General features: G+C 39.2%; 1 protein-coding gene across 14 annotated transcripts in view; it reads left to right on the top strand.

The window, feature by feature from the left end:
* ALPK1 (alpha kinase 1) overlaps window positions 1-20134 on the top strand; it is a 125946-nt gene that overhangs the window by 50019 nt on the left and 55793 nt on the right. For 7 of the 14 annotated variants that reach the window (XM_055434078.2, XM_055434076.2, XM_055434066.2 and 4 more), the window contains one exon: window positions 17022-17253. In XM_055434078.2, the coding sequence (XP_055290053.2) occupies window positions 17133-17253 (121 nt within the window). In that variant the 5' untranslated portion in view covers window positions 17022-17132. Of the gene's footprint in view, window positions 1-10626; window positions 10703-17021; window positions 17254-20134 lie in introns of those variants that run through there. The other 7 variants (XM_055434067.2, XM_088836170.1, XM_088836169.1 and 4 more) reach the window with 2 other exon arrangements.

Below are 20134 nucleotides of genomic sequence, written 5' to 3'. Positions count from 1 at the left end.
TTTGCAGCACCGTGGACTGTAGCTCACCAGGCTCCTCTGTCCATGGGATTTTCCATGCAGGAATACTGGAGTGGGTTGCCATTTTCTTCTCCAGGGGATCTTCCCAACTGAGGGATCAGACCCAGGGCTTCTGCATTTCCTGCATTGGCAAGTGGATTCTTTACCACTGAGCCACCTGGAAAGCCCTCCTTTTTGTTTTACAGTCCTCAAAACAACATCTTTAAAGAATTTTATAAAGAAAGATTTCAAATATGTGCAGAAGTGGTGGGGGCAATATACCAAATCTAATGTAATTTGATTCAGCCTCAACATTTAACAACCTATAGCCAATCTTGCCTAATCTACATCCCCGCTTCCATGAGAGAACTGTACTTCCATGCCCAACACCTCAGATTCATGTAATTTTATCTGTAAATATTTCAGAGTGTTTCCTTAAAAGATACGAACTTCTATTTAAGGTAACCACAATACTGTTATCTCACCTTAAAGGTTAAGACAGACTCCTTAATATCATTTATTGTGACTTAATATTATCACAATATTATATGACTTAATATTTTGCCCCCTCCCTTTTAAAATAAGTTTGATTACTTGGCTCTCATGTTCCAAATTAGTTGTTTTGCTTCCATGACACAGTGGTTTCATGAATACTCTTTCCTAATGACTTTCATTGGGGATATATGTAGTTGGCATATTTTGTGGTATGTGCTAGTATCTTCCTAGAATGAGAATTTATCATCTGATTGAAAAATAAAAATTGAATCATTATTCTGCTCCTACCCCACCCTCATTGATTCAGTTGGGTAAGTTTTCTAAACTTCTTAGCTTCAAATGAAACTGTTAATATATGTGAAGGCCACTGTAGAACATGGACGGAAATGATACTGCTCTGGGGAGATCCTGCTGACATTCATTCAGACTATTCTTTCCCCATGTGGGGTCTTGCAGATTTTGGTATGTGAGTGCTTTTTAAATAAATGTATAGCATTTTCCCATTTTGATCAGGGCAGACAAATTACTGTATGAAGCAGGAAAAAGAGTAAGAGAGGATTGCATTTATAGACAGTATAACAACAAAAAAAAGACAGTACAGTGCTTAATTTTTAAGTTTACTACCACTAAAAAAAAAATGTTTCACTTAAAGAAATTCAAATGCTTATTGTAATCAGAAAAATCCACTGTGCTCATAAATAATGACCCCACTTCTCAGTTGGCTGTATTGAGGTCTCTTGGGAGGAGAAGTATTTCCTCCCTGTCAGGATTAATCTATAAAGGCAATCACCACTTAGACTTCATCAGATCTTTCCTTTCTCTTCATTGGTGCCCCCGGAATTATATTACTGCTTGAATAAGGTCAAATTAGGATACTTTTTTTTCCCCAAGAAAAAACATAGCTGCTGTGTTTTCAGTGCTTTAAAATTTAAGAAGCAAGTCTGCTTTTTAAAACAAATCAGGTTATACATTTCTGTCACAGTATCACCATCTACCTAAATAATACTTTTTTTATTTTTAGTGTGTTTATTGGTTTCTTCCCCACAAAATCCAGGACACAGAGTGGTCTCATGAAAAATCAGTACACTGAATGTTTAAAAGCTTGTGTCTAACTCCAGCAGATAATCCCAGTGAGTTGCCATTTGAACTTGGACAAATCACTAAACTTCTGACTTTCTTTATCTTCAAATTGGCACCATATTACTTGCCACCTTCCCCACTGTAATCTTATAAAAATAAAATAATCAACCCAATCCTTCTGTTTCCTCTTGTCAATATGTACTATGAAATACCTTTTCTTCTATAATAGTGGGAAAGATGGAATCAATTCTCTGACTTGTCTAAATTTAAGTAAACTCATCCTGTGGGTCAGAATGTTGCTTTGGAATTTTTTGTAAGTTGAATTAGACACTCATTTTATTTCCCCAATGTGGTTATCTTTGAGAATTGGAAATATTTATTCTGTTTCTTGGTAACTTTCAAAAGTTTGAAGTACAGTATATAATGGATACTCAATAAATGCTTAACTACCACTCAGGAGTTTGCAAATACTAGTCAGGATGTATTCAGTTCAGTTCAATTATTTTATTTTAAAACTCTAAAAGTTAGTTATTAAAACAAAGCATTAAGGAAACAGGAAACAAAAAAATTTTTTGCCAGTAATAGATTGTGTAAAAAACTAGTGCGTTTCACTTGTCTTTTTTGATGTACTACTTTTTAAAAAACCTTTTTTTCTGTATCACTGGTAACTCTATACTGGCAAATATTCCTTCATTAGCTAAAAGCAAAGGAGTTAACACCAAGTCTCAGATCTCTGTCCTCTTTATTAGAGAAAAGAGGAAATGAGGGTTCTTCCCCTTGAGTAACCTCCAGAGAAAGTGAGCGGAGTGGCTTAAACACAATCAAGTTGTCCCCCAATCAGCTGAGTGACACTCTGAGCACGTTAGTTCCAAGGCTGAGTGGCATTTTACTCAGTAGCAGGACTCTTTCAGAAAGCATAGCATCCTGAAATTCTAGAACGGTACTCATTTTCCAAGTCAGCCTGACGAAGAGCGGGCCTTCAGGTTCTCTGCAGGTTCAGAGAGAGCAGAGTGGGCCTGGTTTTTTAATTGAGCCTTTTTATTTATTTTTTAAAATTTATGTTTTTTTAATTGGAAGATATTGCTTTACAGTGTTGTGTTGGCTTCTGCCCTACATCAACAGGAATCAGCCACAGACATCAATGTGTTCCCTCCTTTGTGAGCCTCCATCCACCTCCCTCCCCATCCCACTCCTCTGGGTTTTCACAGGGCACCAGGTTGAGTTCCCTGTGCTACACAGCAACTTCCCGCTAGCTAGCTATTTCACACATGCTAGCGTATATAGTTCAGTGTTACTCTCTCAATTTGTCCCACCCGCTCCTGCCCCCGCTTTGTCCATAAGTCTGTTCTCTATATCTGAGTCTCTATTCCTGCCCTGCAAATAGGTTCATCAGTACCATCTTTCTGGATTCCATACATATGTGTTAATCTATAATATTTGTTTTTTTTTTCTTTCTGACTTATTTCACTCTGTATAACAGTACTTTAGACTTTTCAGCTAAGATGAACCATGCTGAGGACCCTGTGTGTTTGCATGCTTGGTGGGATACCTACCTCAAGAGGTGAAAGTGAAAGCAAAAGTGTTAGTCACTCAGTCGTGTCCAACTCTTTGGGACCCCATGGACTATAGCCTGCCGGCTCTTCTTTCCATGGCATTTCCCAGGCAAGAATACTGGAGTGGGTTGCCATTTCCTTCTCCAGGAGATCTTCTCGACCCAGGGTTCGAACCTGCATCTCCTGCATTGGCAGGTGGGTTCTTGACCACTGACTGAGCCACCAAAGAAGCTACCCCTCAAGAGGTAGATACCCCGAAAGTAAGCGTGCTGTCTTTCCTTTTCTGAAACTTCTTTTTTCTTTACCATCAGACAAAAGTAGCAAAATTCTGTTGTAAACTCCTTGTCCTACAGAGCCCCGTGCCACTGGGTTGTCACTGTGTTAAAGTGGTTTGGTGTGTGGATGTTTGCCCCACTGAACAACACTTTTGTCTTTGTCCCTCAAAGCACGTGAATATCTGAGCGCTGCTCGGTCACGGCCACTTGCTACTGGAGGAAACACAAGTCTGTACTTGTTCCCAGGCCAGAAAGAGGCTCCCTGCCAAGACCCATTGGTTGCTGGTGACATGCACATGCTGTGTGAATCCCACGGCCACATGGTGGACTTTTATTATGTCTGTCCAGGAGTGTGGTCTGCCAATCCCCGGGCCAGAGGCCCACCCCCAGGTGCCTTTGACACTGCAAGTGTAAAATAAATAAGGAGCTTTGCCTGTGTCTCAGAGCAAAGAAGATAAGGGGCCAGGGGTGTTTCTGTCTGATCTGTAATCTGATGGCCGCCCTTTCCCTTAACTGCTCCCGGGCTCACTTGTCTGACACCTCATACAGATGACTAAACCAAGTTAGCTGGGTTTAAGAGGTTCTTTTTAAAGTAAATAAAATTCACATCTTTCTTCCTGAAGTTGTCTGGTCATGATATTTCAATTTTCTAAGAGCATTTTATTCCTTAATTGAATGTGGATCTGGAGAGTTATTTAGGGGATAATCCCATTATTACACGGCTTTATACTGAGAAAATTATCAAGAACCTGAAGACTTTACACAGCCAAGCAATTTTTTTCTCAAAGCCATAAACTCTAATGAAGCCAAAAAGGAAACCAAATCCAAAGAAAAGCAGATTAAAGAGGAAGTGGGTGACCCTTTAAAAAATGAAATTTTATTTCTTGAAAATTGTATTGATAACAGAAACTGATACCTACAAAGCACTTTTTACATTCTAGGTAACATTCTTCATTTTTACCAATATTAACTCCATTGACCCTTTTAGCACTCTGTGTGATTAGTCCTGTTACGACCCCTTTTATAGAGATGAGGAAACAGACATGGTTTGTCTAAGGCTGCTCAGCTGGCAAGTACTGGAACTGAAATTTAAACCTAAGAACCCTGACTGCAGAACGCAAGTGCTTCACTTGGCGGCCTATCGATGACTTAGTGAAACTGCAGTTCTTCATATCAGTACCTTCATTTTTCTCTTCCAACAGTTTCAGAGTCCCCTCATTCCTTTTCTCCAATACAGACTGCTTCTTTGTGGGCCATCTCTAGCTTCAAAATCCACATGGTTCTTTCAAAAATAACTCTTGGCTGTGGGAATTATATATACAGATTGGAAAATATTTTGTTGCAAAATTAATCTTAATCTTCACATTTGCTGGCCTCATCAAAAGTACATAATGCTTCATAGCCCCGGCAATTTATATCATAGTACGCTTCATGCAGGGCTTCCCAGGTGGCGCTAGTAGTAAAGAGCCTGCATGTCAATACGGAAGACAGACATGGATTCGATTCCTGGTGTGGAAAGATTCCCTGACGAAGGGAATGGAAACCGACCCCAGTACTCTTGCCTGGAGAATCCCATGGAAAGATGAGCCTGGTGAGTTACTGTCCATAGAGTCACAGAAAGCTGGACATGACTGAAGCAACTTTGCACGCATGCAGGCACGCATGCTTCATGCCATTTCCTAGCATCACCTGGCCTTTCTCCCTATTCCATCCCTGGAGACTTCCAGTAAGTTTGCCATTCTGACTCTGCAGGAGCAAACAGAGCACTTCAGTTGCCCCATCCACCACAGCACAGACTACTCCATTTCTTCTTTTAATGAAATTTTGCTTTTAAAAAGAGAATTATCTCTCATCTAGCAAATTACACTTGCTGTGTTAATCTCCAGAACTCTAATACTATTTCAAAGGTAGCAAAGTATGTTTTGAGGACAAGTCAGAACCCCTGAATTCTTATCCTGATCTTTGCTTGTTACTCGACCTCTTTCTGCCTCTTCACCCCTCTTCAAGGCTCAAATTCTTTACCTAGAGTTTGAGTAGACAATATCTGCTTCCCAAAAGATATGCCTCAGATTGAAGGCCCTTTAAATTTGTAAGAATAAATTTTCCTACTCTGTGACTGGCTCCCAGTATCATGCAGTTCTGGATTTGAGACATAACAGAGTCCATATATGGGACTGCTCTTCTTCTATTTGGGGTGCAGAAATACAAAGAAAACTCTCCAAGAAGGATCATTTGGAAGTCATAAGCACAGGAGCCTGGACCAGGACCAGATGGCAGGCCTGACTCACCTTGACCTGAGAAGTTGCTTTTCTAGCCATGGGGGCTAGGCTAATAGTTCTTCAGATGTCACCATAGCTGATGGAGTGGGTAACTGTAGCCGGGGAGTAGGAGCAGCAGACCCTGAAACAATGGCTTTTTCTTTTTCCTCTTCTTTCTTCCTGAGGCCAGCAGGTAACCTGCTTGTGACCCGGAACACTCTCTTTGCACTTTCCTGTGCAGTCAAGTTTGATAAACACATGCAGGGAACTGGAGAGGGTGGTGCCCAAGAGCAGGGGAGAAAGAGGGAAGAGGCAGCACTGGGCTTCAATCTCCCATTTTAACAAGGCGTGGCCCTGAAGTTGGAAACCTTGGTACAAAAGAGCCATAGCAAAGAACTTCATTTTCACTTACAGAATTTTCTAAAGTCTATTTCACTATTTTTTAGAAATCACAACACATTCTTTTATCAATGGAATGAAAGATACATTTCTGTGCCATCTATGTTTGTTAAACTAAGGGTTCAAGGCGCCTGCCTCATAAATTCTTTCAGTAGCCTGTGCATACTCATGGCTTCCGAACACAGAGGAGGATCTCTTCCTTGAAGTCAAAATCATTCCCCAACTAGATTTCTTTCCTTTTCTTCTCTCTTCAACTATTCCAAATCCTACCCTGGAGAAACTCCTGTGCAAGTGAGCCTCCCTGCTCTGAAATCCAGAGCCTTTTACTCTCTTTTGATGAAATCACTGGCTCCAATCCTAAGGGTTTATTACCTACGCAATACACCTAGACATGAATTTCCATCTTATTATTTTTAGTTTTTTCATTAAATGCCAAATAGGTATCAAAAACTTGTGAAGTAGGTGTAATATACACAGAACACAGTGAATATCCATAGATCTAACAACCAATTTAAGTAGAAGAACCTATCGCTTCCTTTGAAATCTCCCATGTCCATATACCCACCTCCCAACTTCTTCACTCTTCCCTCAGTAAATCCAGTGTGCTAAATTTTCAGTTTACCGTTCCCTTACTTTTATTTGTAATTTTACCTTATATATTTGTATCCTATGTATGTTGTTTAGCTGTGAATGTTTATAAATTTTATGCATGTATTCATCTGTGGCTTCCTTTTTTATTTACAAGATTCAACCATGTTGTTGTCTGTAACTGTAATCATTCATTTGCTTATTCTATTCCAGTGTATAATTACACTTCAGTTTTCTAATTCATTCTCCAATTGATGGATATTCAAATTGCCTTCTTTTGTTTGCTCTTACAAACTGTGTCACAGTGAACATTTTTATACGTGTTTCCTCAACCCAGCTCCAAGAGCTTCCCTAAACTAGAGTATGTGCCTAAGCGTGGACACTGAGCCACAGTATGTGCATCTTTGATTTTACCGGATAATACCAAGCAGTGGTGGATGCGAATAACTAACACTAAATATTCTTGACACCTGTTATCCAACCTACATTTTTTTTCCAATCAAGAAGTCCTGAATGTTTCTTCCTTGAGGTTTGAGTTTATATTTCTTAATTACTGATGAGCAAACTCTGGGAGATAGTGAAAGACAGGTAAGCCTGACCTGCTGCAGCGCGTGGAGTCAAAAAGAGTTGAATATGACTGAGTGGCTGAACAACAACAATTGCTGCCGAGGTTGGATACTTCTCCTAAGTTCACTGATCATCATGTTTCCTTGTGTGAAGCGTCTGTTCAATTTTTTTTGCTTATTCTTTTTCTTCTATGATCTTCTCTTACTGGTTTACAGGAATTCTTTACATATTCTGGATAGAAATCTTTTGTCAGTTATATATGTTACAAATACTCTCCCAGTTTGTGACTTGTCTTTTCATTTTTTTAATGTCTTTTTATTAATTAGAAATGTGTCTTTCCGGTTAATTAAATATATCAATCTTTTCCTTTATAATTTGCTATTTTTGTGTTTAAGAAATTCTTTCCTAACTATAAGTCATAAAGATAATCTTTTAGGTATCTTTTTAAGAAATTGAATGGTTTTGTTTTTCACATTTTGATCTTTAATTTGACTTGTATTGAATTTAAAAAAACAGTGAGCTCAATGCTATATATTGAGCTCTGTAATAAGTGAAGTTTTCATATGTATTGGACTCCTAATTTTATTTAGAAGATCAATTTGGTCTATTTTAGTGCCAATAATTTTTGTATCATTTAAGGTAATTTTTAAATTAATTATTGACATTGTCTCTACTAATGCTTTTTACCTTCAAGTCTATTTTATCTGTTAATATAAGTACATCAGCTTTTAGTTAGTATTTTTCTAGTGTATCTTTTTGCCTTTTATTCTTTTACCTTTTCTTTATTCTTCAGTTCTGTTCAGTTCAGTCGCTCAGTTGTGTCCGACTCTTTGCAACCCCATGAATCACAGCACGCCAGGCCTCCCTGTCCATCACCAACTCCCAGAGTTCACTCTAACTCAAGTCCATCAAGTCAGTGATGCCATCCAGCCATCTCATTCTCTGTCATCCCCTTCTCCTCCTGCCCCCAATCTCTCCCAGCATCAGAGTCTTTCCCAGTGAGTCAACTCTTCGCATGAGGTGGCCAAAGTATTGGAGTTTCAGCTTTAGCATCAGTCCTTCCAATGAACACCCAGGATTGATCTCCTTTAGAATGGACTGGTTGGAGCTCCTTGCAGTCCAAGGGACTCTCAAGAGTCTTCTCCAACACCACAGTTCAAAAGCATCAATTCTTCGGCGATCAGCTTTCTTCACAGTCCAACTCTCACATCCATACATGACCACTGGAAAAACCATAGCCTTGACTAGATGGACCTTGGTTGGCAAAGTAATGTCTCTGCTTTTTAATATACTATCTAGGTTGGTCATAACTTTGCTTCCAAGGAGTAAGCGTCTTTTAATGTCATGGCTGCAATCAGCATCTGCAGTGATTTTGGAGCCCCAAAAAATAAAGTCTGACACTGTTTCCCCATCTATTTCCCATGAAGTGATGGGACCAGATGCCATGATCTTCGTTTTCTGAATGTTGAGCTTCAAGCCAACCTTTTCACTCTCCTCTTTCACTTTCATCAAGAGGCTTTTGAGTTCCTCTTCACTTTCTGCCATAAGGGTGGTGTCATCTGCATATCTGAGGTTATTGATATTTCTCCCAGCAATCTTGATTCCAGCTTGTGCTTCTTCCAGCCCAGCGTTCCTTGTGATGTACTCTGCATATAAGAAGCAGGGTGACAATATACAGCCTTGATGTACTCCTTTTCCTATTTGGAACCAGTCTGTTGTTCCATGTCCAGTTCTAACTGTTGCTTCCCGACCTGCATACAAGTTTCTCAAGAGGCAGGTCAGGTGATCTGGTATTCCCATCTCTTTCAGAATGTCCCACAGTGTATTGTGATCCACATAGTCAAAGGCTTTGGCATAGTCAATAAAGCAGAAATAGATGTTTTTCTGGAACTCTCTTGCTTTTTCCATGATCCAGCGGATGTTGGCAATTGGATCTCTGGTTCCTTTGCCTTTTCTAAAACCAGCTTGAACATCTGGAAGTTCATAGTTCACGTATTGCTGAAGCCTGGCTTGGAGAATTTTGAGCATAACTTTACTAGCGTGTGAGATGAGTGCAATTGTGTGGTAGTTTGAGCATTCTTTGGCGTTGCCTTTCTTTGGGATTGGAATGAAAACAGACCTTTTCCAGTCCTGTGGCCACTGCTGAGTTTTCCAAATTTACTGGCATATTGAGTGCAGCACTTTCACAGCATCATCTTTCAGAATTTGAAATAGCTCAGCTGGAATTCTTATGCTTTCCTAAATCCATGTAGCTATTTTTAATCTAGTCTATCATTATCATTTTACTATAGTATTTAATTCCTTTATTTTTATCAGAAGCATTGATGTTTATTGATATGTTTGAATTCCACTTGCATATGTAGTATTTATCATTCCATAAAAATGACTTCTTTGACTTGAGTCATTTAGAAGTATACTTCTTAATTTTCCTTTTTCTTGTCTTCTTTTAGATTTTTTTTTCATTTTTTTCCTTATACTGGTTTAAAAGTTATGTATTTTATTTTAATTTTTTAGGGATTATCTTAGACATTTTATCAGAGTCTAATGTTAATGTCTCCAATCCTTCTGACCAACTCAAGGATCTTAGAAAACTTAAATGTCAATCACTGTCCTTCTGACATATGTGCTTGTTGTTTGTGTTTGTATATATATTTTTCTATTTTTCACCCTACAAGACAAACGTTGTTGTAGCTTTTTGCAATCGCTGTTTGTTTATACTTAGCCAATAACATACCACTTTTACGGTTATTATTTCTCCTTGAATCTCTGGCTCTTCACCTGTAATTAGTTTCCTTCTACCTAAAATACTCACTATAGATGTATGCTTGGAACTATTGATGTGTATTATTATTTGCAGGGTTTCCCCTTCTAGCTATCTTTTCCCTGTCTCCTAGTTTCCGTTGTTGCTTTTAGGTAGCTATCTATAAATTTATTGTTATTTCTTTGAAGGTAATCTGACTTTTCTCTCTGGCCATTTTAAGGAGCTTTTCTATATCTTTGTGCTACCTAGTTTCACTGTGATATTTCTAGGTATGAATTTTTATTTGTTTGAGCATTATGGGAATTCTGATTATTGTCTTTCTCCTGGCCGAAAAGTTGTTAGTCATAATCTCTCCAAAGTTATTCTGCTTCTTTCCATCTAGGACTCTGAATACATGTTAGAGCTTTTCCTTCAGTCCTCTGTGTGTTTCTTAATCTCTCTCGTATTTTCCATCCCTTTGTCTTTTCTCTGTTGCCTTCTAGGTAGCATGTTCTGATGTATCGTTCAGTTCAAAAAAGTTCTGTCTTCAGCCAGAGCTTAATTTGATCAAATATATCCAATTCCTTACATTTAAAATTTTTAATTATTAAATAATAGAAATTTTATGATTTTTAATATGCCTTTTTATAGTTTCTCGATCTTTATTCATACACTCAACATACTCTTTCAGTTCTTTAAACATGCATATTTTGTAGTATATTTCTGAAATTCCCTCATCTGTAGTCTTTGGTGGGTCTAATTTTACTATCTGTTGTTTCTGCTTTCATTCATTGTTTCTTTTCACCTTATACATTTTGACAGATTTGATCAGGAGCTCATATTTCTTGGTATTTTATAGGTGAGAGTCTTTGAGACTTGGGTTGAAATCAGATTCCTTTAGAGATGATTATATTTTAGTCAACCAGTTGGCCAAAAAAACCACCAACCTGGGCTTATTTGTAAATAATTTACTTAAAAATAATTATCAGCTAGAGGTTTTTTGTATCTGTGGCTTCAGATTTGCAAGAGAAAAACTTTTTGCTCTCTCCCTTGAAGCTGCCTGTCTTACCATAAACCATTTTCCTGGAAAACGGGGGAAGAAGATGAGAAAACATTTTTAGCTCACCGCTATGCTAAAAGTGCAACCTTTTAGTATCTCAGTTTTATGCACGGGGTGGAACAGTGGTCTCTTCTTATACTTCCCTCCTGGGTAGGCCTTTGGTTTTATTTCCTATCTTCCCACATTCTAAAATAGTGAAAACCAGTTTCAGCTCACAATGTCTGGCAGATATACTCAAGGCAAAGGTTAGCTTCTGTGTTAACTTTCTGGGTTCCAGCTTTTACTTGATTTTTTGTCTTCTGTGCAGTCTTTCCTCTCTTGCTATTTCACTGATACACTTTAGGGATTTTAACATGCTTCTCCAGTGTTATTAGTTGTTTTCAGCAGGAATGTTGGTCAGAGCATAGTCTTCCATACTGCTAGAAATATAAGTCTACCCTTTAGCTGTTTGGTGGCTTAGAAATTGGCTTATCTTCCCTTTTTATGCAGTGTTTAAATGCTAACAAATGTCTGTTATGCAAACATATCCAACCAAGCTACTAAGTTGTGTTACACTCCAATCAGATTTTTTTCTCTTTTTATTTACCCATTTCCATCACCAATCACTTCCCTTGTGGCTCAGCTGGTAAAGAATCCACCTGCAATGCAGAGACCTGAGTTCAATCCCTGGGTTGGGAAGATGCCCTGGAGATGGGAAAGGCTACCCACTCCACTATTCTGGTCTGGAGAATTCCATGGACTGTATAGTCCATGGGGCCACAAAGAGTCGGACATAACTGAGCGACTTTCACTTCACTTCACCACCAATCAGTGCAAGACGTATTATGGTCAGAGGGGACTTGTGGTGTGACTCAAAAGAGGGTGAGAGTGTGGGAAAGACTGGATTGTCATTGCTAGGGCCTGATAGGAGAAACTTATTCTTTTTGTTTTATGTTGGATACCAGAATATATTTTCTCCTAAAAACAATATGATAAATAATTTTGAATGTAGATGAAAAAGATTTTTAGTATAATTATTCATGTGCATATGAATTAAATGAGTTCTGTAAGCTTGCTTATAAATTTAACCATTAATTGAATTCCAAAGATAATTTAAATTGAGCATTTAGAATACAACCACGTGTGATATGCTTTGTATAGTTAATTTTTTATATATGTATGTGTTATTCCTCTAGTTAATTGTAAATTCCCTAATGGTGGAGACCATATTTTTTACTTCTTTATGCTTCCCCACATCTTCAAGCCTAAGATTCTCACTAGTTGGCTGGTCAAGTATTACCGAGGTGGTAGCCAATAGACCATGGAATACCTGTGGAGTTCTTTCATTTTCCCTAATTTATCCCCTAGCAGAGGCACTGATCATACAGTGGGAAAAACTCAAGCGTAAATACCAAAAGAAATGGGGCTTTGAATAATTCACTCATTTTCTTCTTTCTAATGATGGCCAACTTGCCAGTTATTCTACAACTTAGTCACTCAGCTAAATTCTTAATCATGGATAGAACTAAAGTATCAATATGCCAAAATCAAATGCAGAATGTATGAACACATAGCCATTTGGCTATATGTATGCATGTGTGTCTTAAATTGTATGATTCTAACTTTGTTATTCTAGAGTTATCTGTTTGTGTGTTTCATTGCTTTATTTGGCCTCTTTCTATTTTATTTTTAAGGAAAAAAATATAGGGGACATTAAAATAGAAAAAATAATACATAGATTATAAAAAATATTGGGAAACATCCATTTTCCAATTTAGAAATAATGTATAGCTCATAGAGTGTTGTAGTTCAAGGGGGAAAAATTGTTATGTGTTAAAATTGAAAATGATTCTTTTTATACATGAGGCTGACCAAAATTTTCAGTGGGACTGTTGCCTGAAGGAAAATTTCCTGGGCTCCAGCCTCTGTTATGTCTAACAATGAACCATACAAATCTAGACAGATGGTTGGATTCCAAAGTGCTTCTCATATTACAGTATTTTCTTCCTATTGTCTCTCCTGAATTCTACAGGGAAAGGGGGAAATGCTGTAACTTTCAAAAAAGTATAAAGAATATCTTCAGTACAGTTTGGAAATTCATAAGTAACAACTATTCATTGTCTTGGAAATCTCTCCTTCCTTTATAGACATGCTTTCTTGATTAAAATCTGGTTGCATATGTTGGACAGTATGATTTATCTTCCTTACTATATTGCTAGAAATAGATGTATTTATGTCTTTCCTTGTCTGTATTCCCTGTCTCAAAGTATGTTAACATCATCCATTCAGTTTTGAGCTATGGCGAGGCAGACATTTGGGACTAATCCTTAAGAGGATTCCTAGCCTTTCAACACCAAAGCTGCATCTACTCCATAAACAGTTCTCAAATCTGTCCAATTTTCTATATTTCTGATATCATTACTCTAGTCAGAGTCCTGGTATCTCTCACCTGGATTATTGCAATAAGTACTTAACTGACGTACCTGCTCTTTCCTCCCTGCCCTCAATACACAAAGTATGTTCAAAACAGGATGATCATTCCCAAGTGTAAAGCTGGTTGTGTTTCTATTGCTACTAGTAGTTTTCTATGACTCTTTGGTTAAGCACAAAATTCCTTACCTAGTACACAAGGCCTTTCACAGTCCCTGCTTACCCCTCCAGACTAACTTCATATTAACTTTCTCCTTTTATGTATAGTTCAGCCAACCTGACATTCTTTCATTCCCGCTATACTTCCTTCTACGTTAGTTAGGGCTGTTCCCTACCATTTTAACTTCATTAAGCCCTGTTCCTCTTTCAGAGCTTGATTCAGGCATCACATCCTCTGAGAAGCCCCCAGTAACCCATCCTGTCCTTACCCAAATGATTAGGTCAAGTCCTGCTGTTTGCCCTCACAAAACCATGTATCTTATCTCTCTTTCACAGCACTTAGACAAAGGGAAGAGATTTATGATCTTGTGCATCAGGAATTAGGGTTTCAAGTGAGGAAACAAAACAAAGAAGAATATTTAGCAATAATCTAGCCTCTAAGATTCAAGCCAACACTTCTAAACCACAGAGGAAAGTATGCATAAAAATATTATATTTCAGGGTTTTGAAAAGAGCCAGGAATTTTTCAGTAAATAAACATCAGATGTTGTTTAGCCATAGACAACCTTGTGCTGCTGAGTATGGAATTTAAGACTTGGAAAGATTTTAACAACTGTTCCTAATCAATCAGCTCAAAATATAGCTGAGAAAAATAAATCTCAAAGTGAATCTCAGAGGTCTCCGGCACAGATTGTTAATGGTAGAGAATGAAGTGGAATTAGTCATTGAGCATTATTACATATATGTTTTCCTATTCCTAGGTCCTCTTTTCTTTGCTGCATACTCTTTCACCTTAAAATATTAACAAAACAAATAAAATTTATAGTGGAAGACGACTGTTTGCCTTAAGTGGATGATACAGCACCAATAAAACATTACTATAAAACTTTAGACAAAGGCGTGATGTGCTAGTAAAATTTTATATAGTGCAGTTTTATTTCTTTGCACACAAGCTCTTGTATTTTCTTATTATACCTCTCTTTGGGCTTCCCTGGTGGCTCAGATGGTAAAGAATCTGCCTGCAATGCTAGAGACCTGGGTTTGATCCATGGGTCTGGAAGATCCCCTGAAGAAGGGAATGGTTACCCACTCCAGTATTCCTTCCTGGAGAATCCCATGGACAGAGGAGTCTGGCGGACCACAGTCCATGGAGCCCCAAATAGTCAGACATGACTGAGCGACTAATGCTTCTATATGAAGTCCTTAAATAAAGGAGAGAGAGAATCCCTTTCTTGATTTAACTTAGGACTTGAAGAAAATTGTGTTCTACTCACCCATAACTCATTCTGAGCAACATTTGTTCTTAACCTTCTCATCCAGCAACTGCATTTCTCGGTCTCCACGTGGCTTCCCATCATAGTCACCATCTCCTTTTTTCAGGGAATGGTGGGAATGGGGTACCATTGCTACATGGCCTCTTGCTCACGCTAGTCTGCAAATTAACTCCGACCAGTCATTCTTGTTTAATTCTTTTCATAGAAAAGCAAGTTAATGGTCAACTTGTACCACAGAAACACTGACTTATAAACACTTGAGCTAAAAGGGACACTGAAAACTGGTTAGTCCAACAACCCAATCCAATCAAGAATACTTTCGGAAGCATCTTAAACAGAAGTTAGATTTATACTTACATTTAAATGCTTCAAGTAACTAATTTCATGACCTCACTTATGGGAACGTTCTTTCAAGTAACAAGAACATTGCGTGAAAAACCTCTACCTGTGTTCTTCACCAAATACATGATTGTCTTCATGAAACAAGTCTGTCAGGTCCTAAAATTTCACTTTGGCAGTTCCATCTGTGTGAAATATGTGTGTGTATCTGTTTCAAAACCTAAAGCACAACAATTCAGGTTAGAATGAGAATTACAAAATGTAGATTGCACAGCCTATCCTTCAGTTTCTATTCCTTTTAAGTCATAAAATAGAAAAAAGATAGAAAAATGCTTTCTTGCAATTTCAAATTCAAAACCAGCTCCTTAACGTGAGGGTAGTAGAGCACCTTTTCCCCAAGAACATCACAGTAACTCACCGCTTTGATATTTTGAATGATTACTAAAGCAGTAAATTATTGTGCTGCATGGATCTGCTAGGTGACAGAGGGAGTCGAGTCATCCATGCATCTGTTGTGCTCTCTTCCTTTTCAGATTCTCTTGCATTGGTAATAAGATTCTAAGTGCCATACAAGAGTGCCTAAGCCAAATGGCATCTCCACTGTCTATTCTGGCAAATTCAGAAACAATAACTTCCGTTGTTTTGTTTATAATGTACATTTTTTTAAAAAAAGGAAAGCAAAAAGATTTGTTAACTACTATGTACAAATCAGATAAACAACAAGCATCTACTGTATGGCACAGGGAATATATAGATGAAATTGAACCACTTTGCTGTATACCAGAAACAAGCACAACATTGTAAATCAACTATGCATGCGTACTCAGTCACTTCAGCTGTGTCCGTCTCTTTGTGACCCTATGGACTACAGCCTGTCAGGCTTCTCTGTCCATGGGATTCTCCAGGCAAGAATACTGGAGTGAGTTGCCATGCCTTTCTCCAGGGGATCTTCCTGACCCAGGGATCAAACCCGTGTCTCCTGCATTGCAGGTGGATTCTTTACTGCTAAGTCACTGGGGAAGCCCAAATCAACTATACTTCAACTTAAAATAATTTGTTAATCAAGAGACTTTTTGGTATTTATTTGTCAGGCATTTTTTATACTGTCATTTTGTTCTTGAAATTACCTTGACTGCAATAGCTCATTACAACATACTCATATTTACATAAGAAGTCTTTCAACTGTATGTGTGTTAAATGGGATGTAAGTAGATCTTATCCATGTGATGGATCTAGGAAACTGGATTTTCTGGGATTTCATTTCCCCATTTTATTTGGCACTGTGCCTGGCAGTGAAGAGCTTTAAATTTGGCATCTGTCATTGCCTATTTTGGTCCAAATTATATGATGCTAAATACCACAAAGGATGCTGCACAGGGGAAATCAGCAGTGGGTTATGAGAACGGTAAACTTCATATTACCATGTGCTTGTGTCTGAATATTAGAGCTGTTAGGCAGACGCTTCCTGTAGACTTTCAGAGAAGCAGAAAGTGGTGTGCCACTGGGATCCAGAGGCACTGATGTGAAGTACGCAGAAGACACATAAATCATAGGGCATATTCATTTCATTTGACTCCATGTGATGCCACTGACTACACTGTGGGTGACTGAGGTCTGCCCCAGGACCCTCTCCCTTCTGCTCTCTGATGCCTTCGAGGTGCTGCCCATCTAGACCAGGCCTGCAGTAATTTCACACCCTCCCCTAATAAAGTCCTCAGGGGCTGTCATGTATTTTCATGTGTTTGCTCTATTATCCCTCCCTGCTTGAGTCTTACAGATAATTGATGATGCTTCAGTTAATCATCTTTCCCCTTCTTTTGTTCACCAGGTACCTAAGGCTTGAAGGGGCTCTTTTATTGAGAATCGATGTCTTCTCCTAGGTAATTGATCACTGTAGACCCAGGGACACTCGACTCATCATCAAGAGAGGGTAATCGTCATGAATAATCAAAAAGCTGTCGCTACACTGCTGCAAGAGTGCAAGCAAGTGCTGGACCAGCTCCTGTTGGAGGCGTCAGATGTGTCAGAGGAGGGCAGGAGGGAGGACCAGAGATGCAGAGGTGAGGTCCCACTGGGAGGCACTGGGGGCAGCGGGGAGCAGCAGGTTTGCTCTCCTTATCCTGTCTGAACGACACGGTCTCATCTCTGCCCTATTTTTCTTCTCTTGGCAGATGACCACCGAGAGATGAGTGGATTTCTAGGGCATGAATGGGACATGGGCTGCGGGTGGACGGGCAGGGGAGGAAGCCCACTTTGTTGCAGTGAATTGCTGTCAGTTTGAATTTTAAGCTTCAGTAAACACGAGGGCTACAAGAAACAGTTTAGTTCAAGAAGAACAAAGGGTCCAAGTGGGCTGGTGCACGTTAATTTCAATTATTAAAAAATTGAAGCAACTTCTGAATGGTGGTGCGTACTTTTGTTTCAAACTAGGCTTTTGTGCCTCATCAGTTTCCATAGACATCTACAGTTTCCACAAATATGTCATCTCATCAGTCCCAGCTCTCTTTTTTGACCATCAATACATTTCTCATGTTGTATTTACATACCATTTATAAAATAAATTTACTCAAACTGATAAATACTTATTGCATCATTATCAGGATTTGAGACTTTGGCCTTTTTGCCCATTCATAGTTTGTACCATACATAGTTTTAGATGAGTCATTGTTTGAGAAATTTCAATCGCAAAATCCAGAAAGTTAGAGCAATTCTAATTTCTTCTTTAGCTAGTTTTGGAGAGGCAACATTCTTTCCTTAGGTTTTTTTCTTAGCATTCAGGTGAATTTCCCTTCATTTCTATCAGGGTGTCTCTCTTATGTGCTTTAAATATTTTTCTTTGTATTTTTAGTTGACTGCTATTTGTTACAGAAACAGGATTCCCATATAAAACGCACACTCCCCATCTCTTTTGTTTCTGTTAGTTATGTAATGGGAAAAGTTCCTGGGAGAGCCTTTTTCCCACATTCTTGTATAGAAGTGCATATGTTTTTACAGGGGAACTTTTAGGTGCCTTTAGAAGTCTAGCTTTTTGTAACCTGTCTGTCATCCGTGCTCTTTTCAAGATAAAATGCCCTGTGTGAGTTGTTTCCTAACCTTAGTGTTTTCTTCCTTTACTGGCCAGAAACATCAGTGTCTGATTTCGCGCGCCCCAGTGCTGGTCTTCGTTCTCCCCAGGGGCAGTGTGTTGTGTTCTGTTATTTCTCCTGAACGTTTTCTCTGCTCCTTTTACTACATCATGTCCTTTGTCCCTTCAGCTTAAATTCCTTTAAGTTTTGTGTTCTCCGTAGTGAAGACTCTGAATCCCTAATCGGGGAGCGTTTTCTTTTTCTTTCTCTTCTCTAGTGCCACAGAATAGGAGAAATAATCAGTTTAGTTCCAGATAAGGCAGATCACGACTGCAAAATCACTCAATTAGCCATGGCCCTCCAGGTAAGCTGCTTGGGGAAGTAAGGGATCAGAGAGGCAAAGGAGGCTCCTGCTTGGTCAGGGGCTGACTGCTGGGGTTGGTTGAATCTGATAAACCAACGCGGGAGGAATCCTCCGCTGAGCCATTGACAAGCTCGGCATCTGCCCATCGCCACTGCATGTTGCACGGTCCACCCAGGCGCCATCGGTGCCCTGGACGCGGTCTGGTCACAGAGCCTGTCCCTCGGCAGCTGGTTCCTGAGCAGTTCTAGCTCACGGGTCAGGCTGCCACTGCCCCCGATGTTGTCACCCGCATGGGCTCCCAGAGAAAGGCATTAGCACAGGGTCACTTAAGGTGATGGGGCAGCAGGCGGACTTGAGCATTAGTACTGTGGGTTTCTTTTCCCTCCTCCTCTCAACCCCATCATTTTCCCTCAGAAGTTGTCCCAGTCAGCATGGGTGGCTAGCCTTAGAGACTCTAACCCCCTGAGATAGAGAAGCAACTGAAATCCAAACACATAGATATTTTTAAAACATATTTCAGGGGCTTCTTTTATTTCAGTGTGCCCCACTGGACAGTCCACGTTCTGGCATGACCTGTAGGGAAAGAGTGGAGGAGGAAAAAAAAATTATTTATAACAAATAGATTTTCCTCATCACCATGAAGAAAACTTGAAAGTACTTAAAGCTATTTAGTGCCAAAATATAGTGAAATTCCATGAATCCAGAAATCACATTTCTTTTGTCATTTAACTTCTCCTCTGACTCCTGAGCTTGACACTCATAGACAGAGTGCCCAAACAATTTATCAGAATTGAAATACTTTTGAGAGTGAAAAGACTCTGTTAACAAGCACATTATGACTACATGCTGCTGCTGCTGCTAAGTCACTTCAGTCGTGTCCAACTGTGCGACCCCATGGACAGCAGCCCTCCAGGCTCCTCTGTCCCTGGGATTCTCCAGGCAAGAACACTGGAGTGGGTTGCCATTTCCTTCTCCACTGTGACTACATAGGACTGTCCTAAGCAAACAGAACTGGATAGTCATCCTATTCATGACTATTTAGAAATATCATTTAAGAAATTTTCTCTACATGTACATCGAGAACATTTTCAGAGATTGAAAGTAAGTCAGTGGTGGTAAGAAGAGGTTGTGAAATCAGGTTGGTCTCCAACCTCCTATTTTTGCTCTCCTTAGAGGAGTGCCGTTGCACAGAGGAGGCTCAATAGTTCTGGGTTACTGAATGGGGCAGGGGGCACAGTGGTTTCTCTGTGATATTTGTAAGCCATGCTTAGCAGCCAGTCCAGATCAGTCATTCACTGATGTAGCCCACGAATTATCCCCTCAATGCCAAGCAGTCCCTCTCCATCAGGAGGCTTCCTTACATTTGCCCAGTGGTGGCAAGGACACAAAAAGGCATCATGAGCCAAGGCAGAGTTAGGTTTTCTCCCTTCTCTTCTTTTTTTTTTTTTTTTTCATTCTCTCTCATACCTCTTTTGTCTTATTTAGTATATCTCATGTTAACATAGGCTAATC

This window comes from Moschus berezovskii, chromosome 5 (assembly GCF_049115385.1).
Source record: "Moschus berezovskii isolate FMDL1 chromosome 5, NW_MosBer_1.0, whole genome shotgun sequence".
NCBI lineage: Eukaryota > Metazoa > Chordata > Mammalia > Artiodactyla > Moschidae > Moschus > Moschus berezovskii.
Note: the sequence above shows the minus strand (reverse complement) of the source record. Positions and strands in the feature narration are given on the sequence as shown.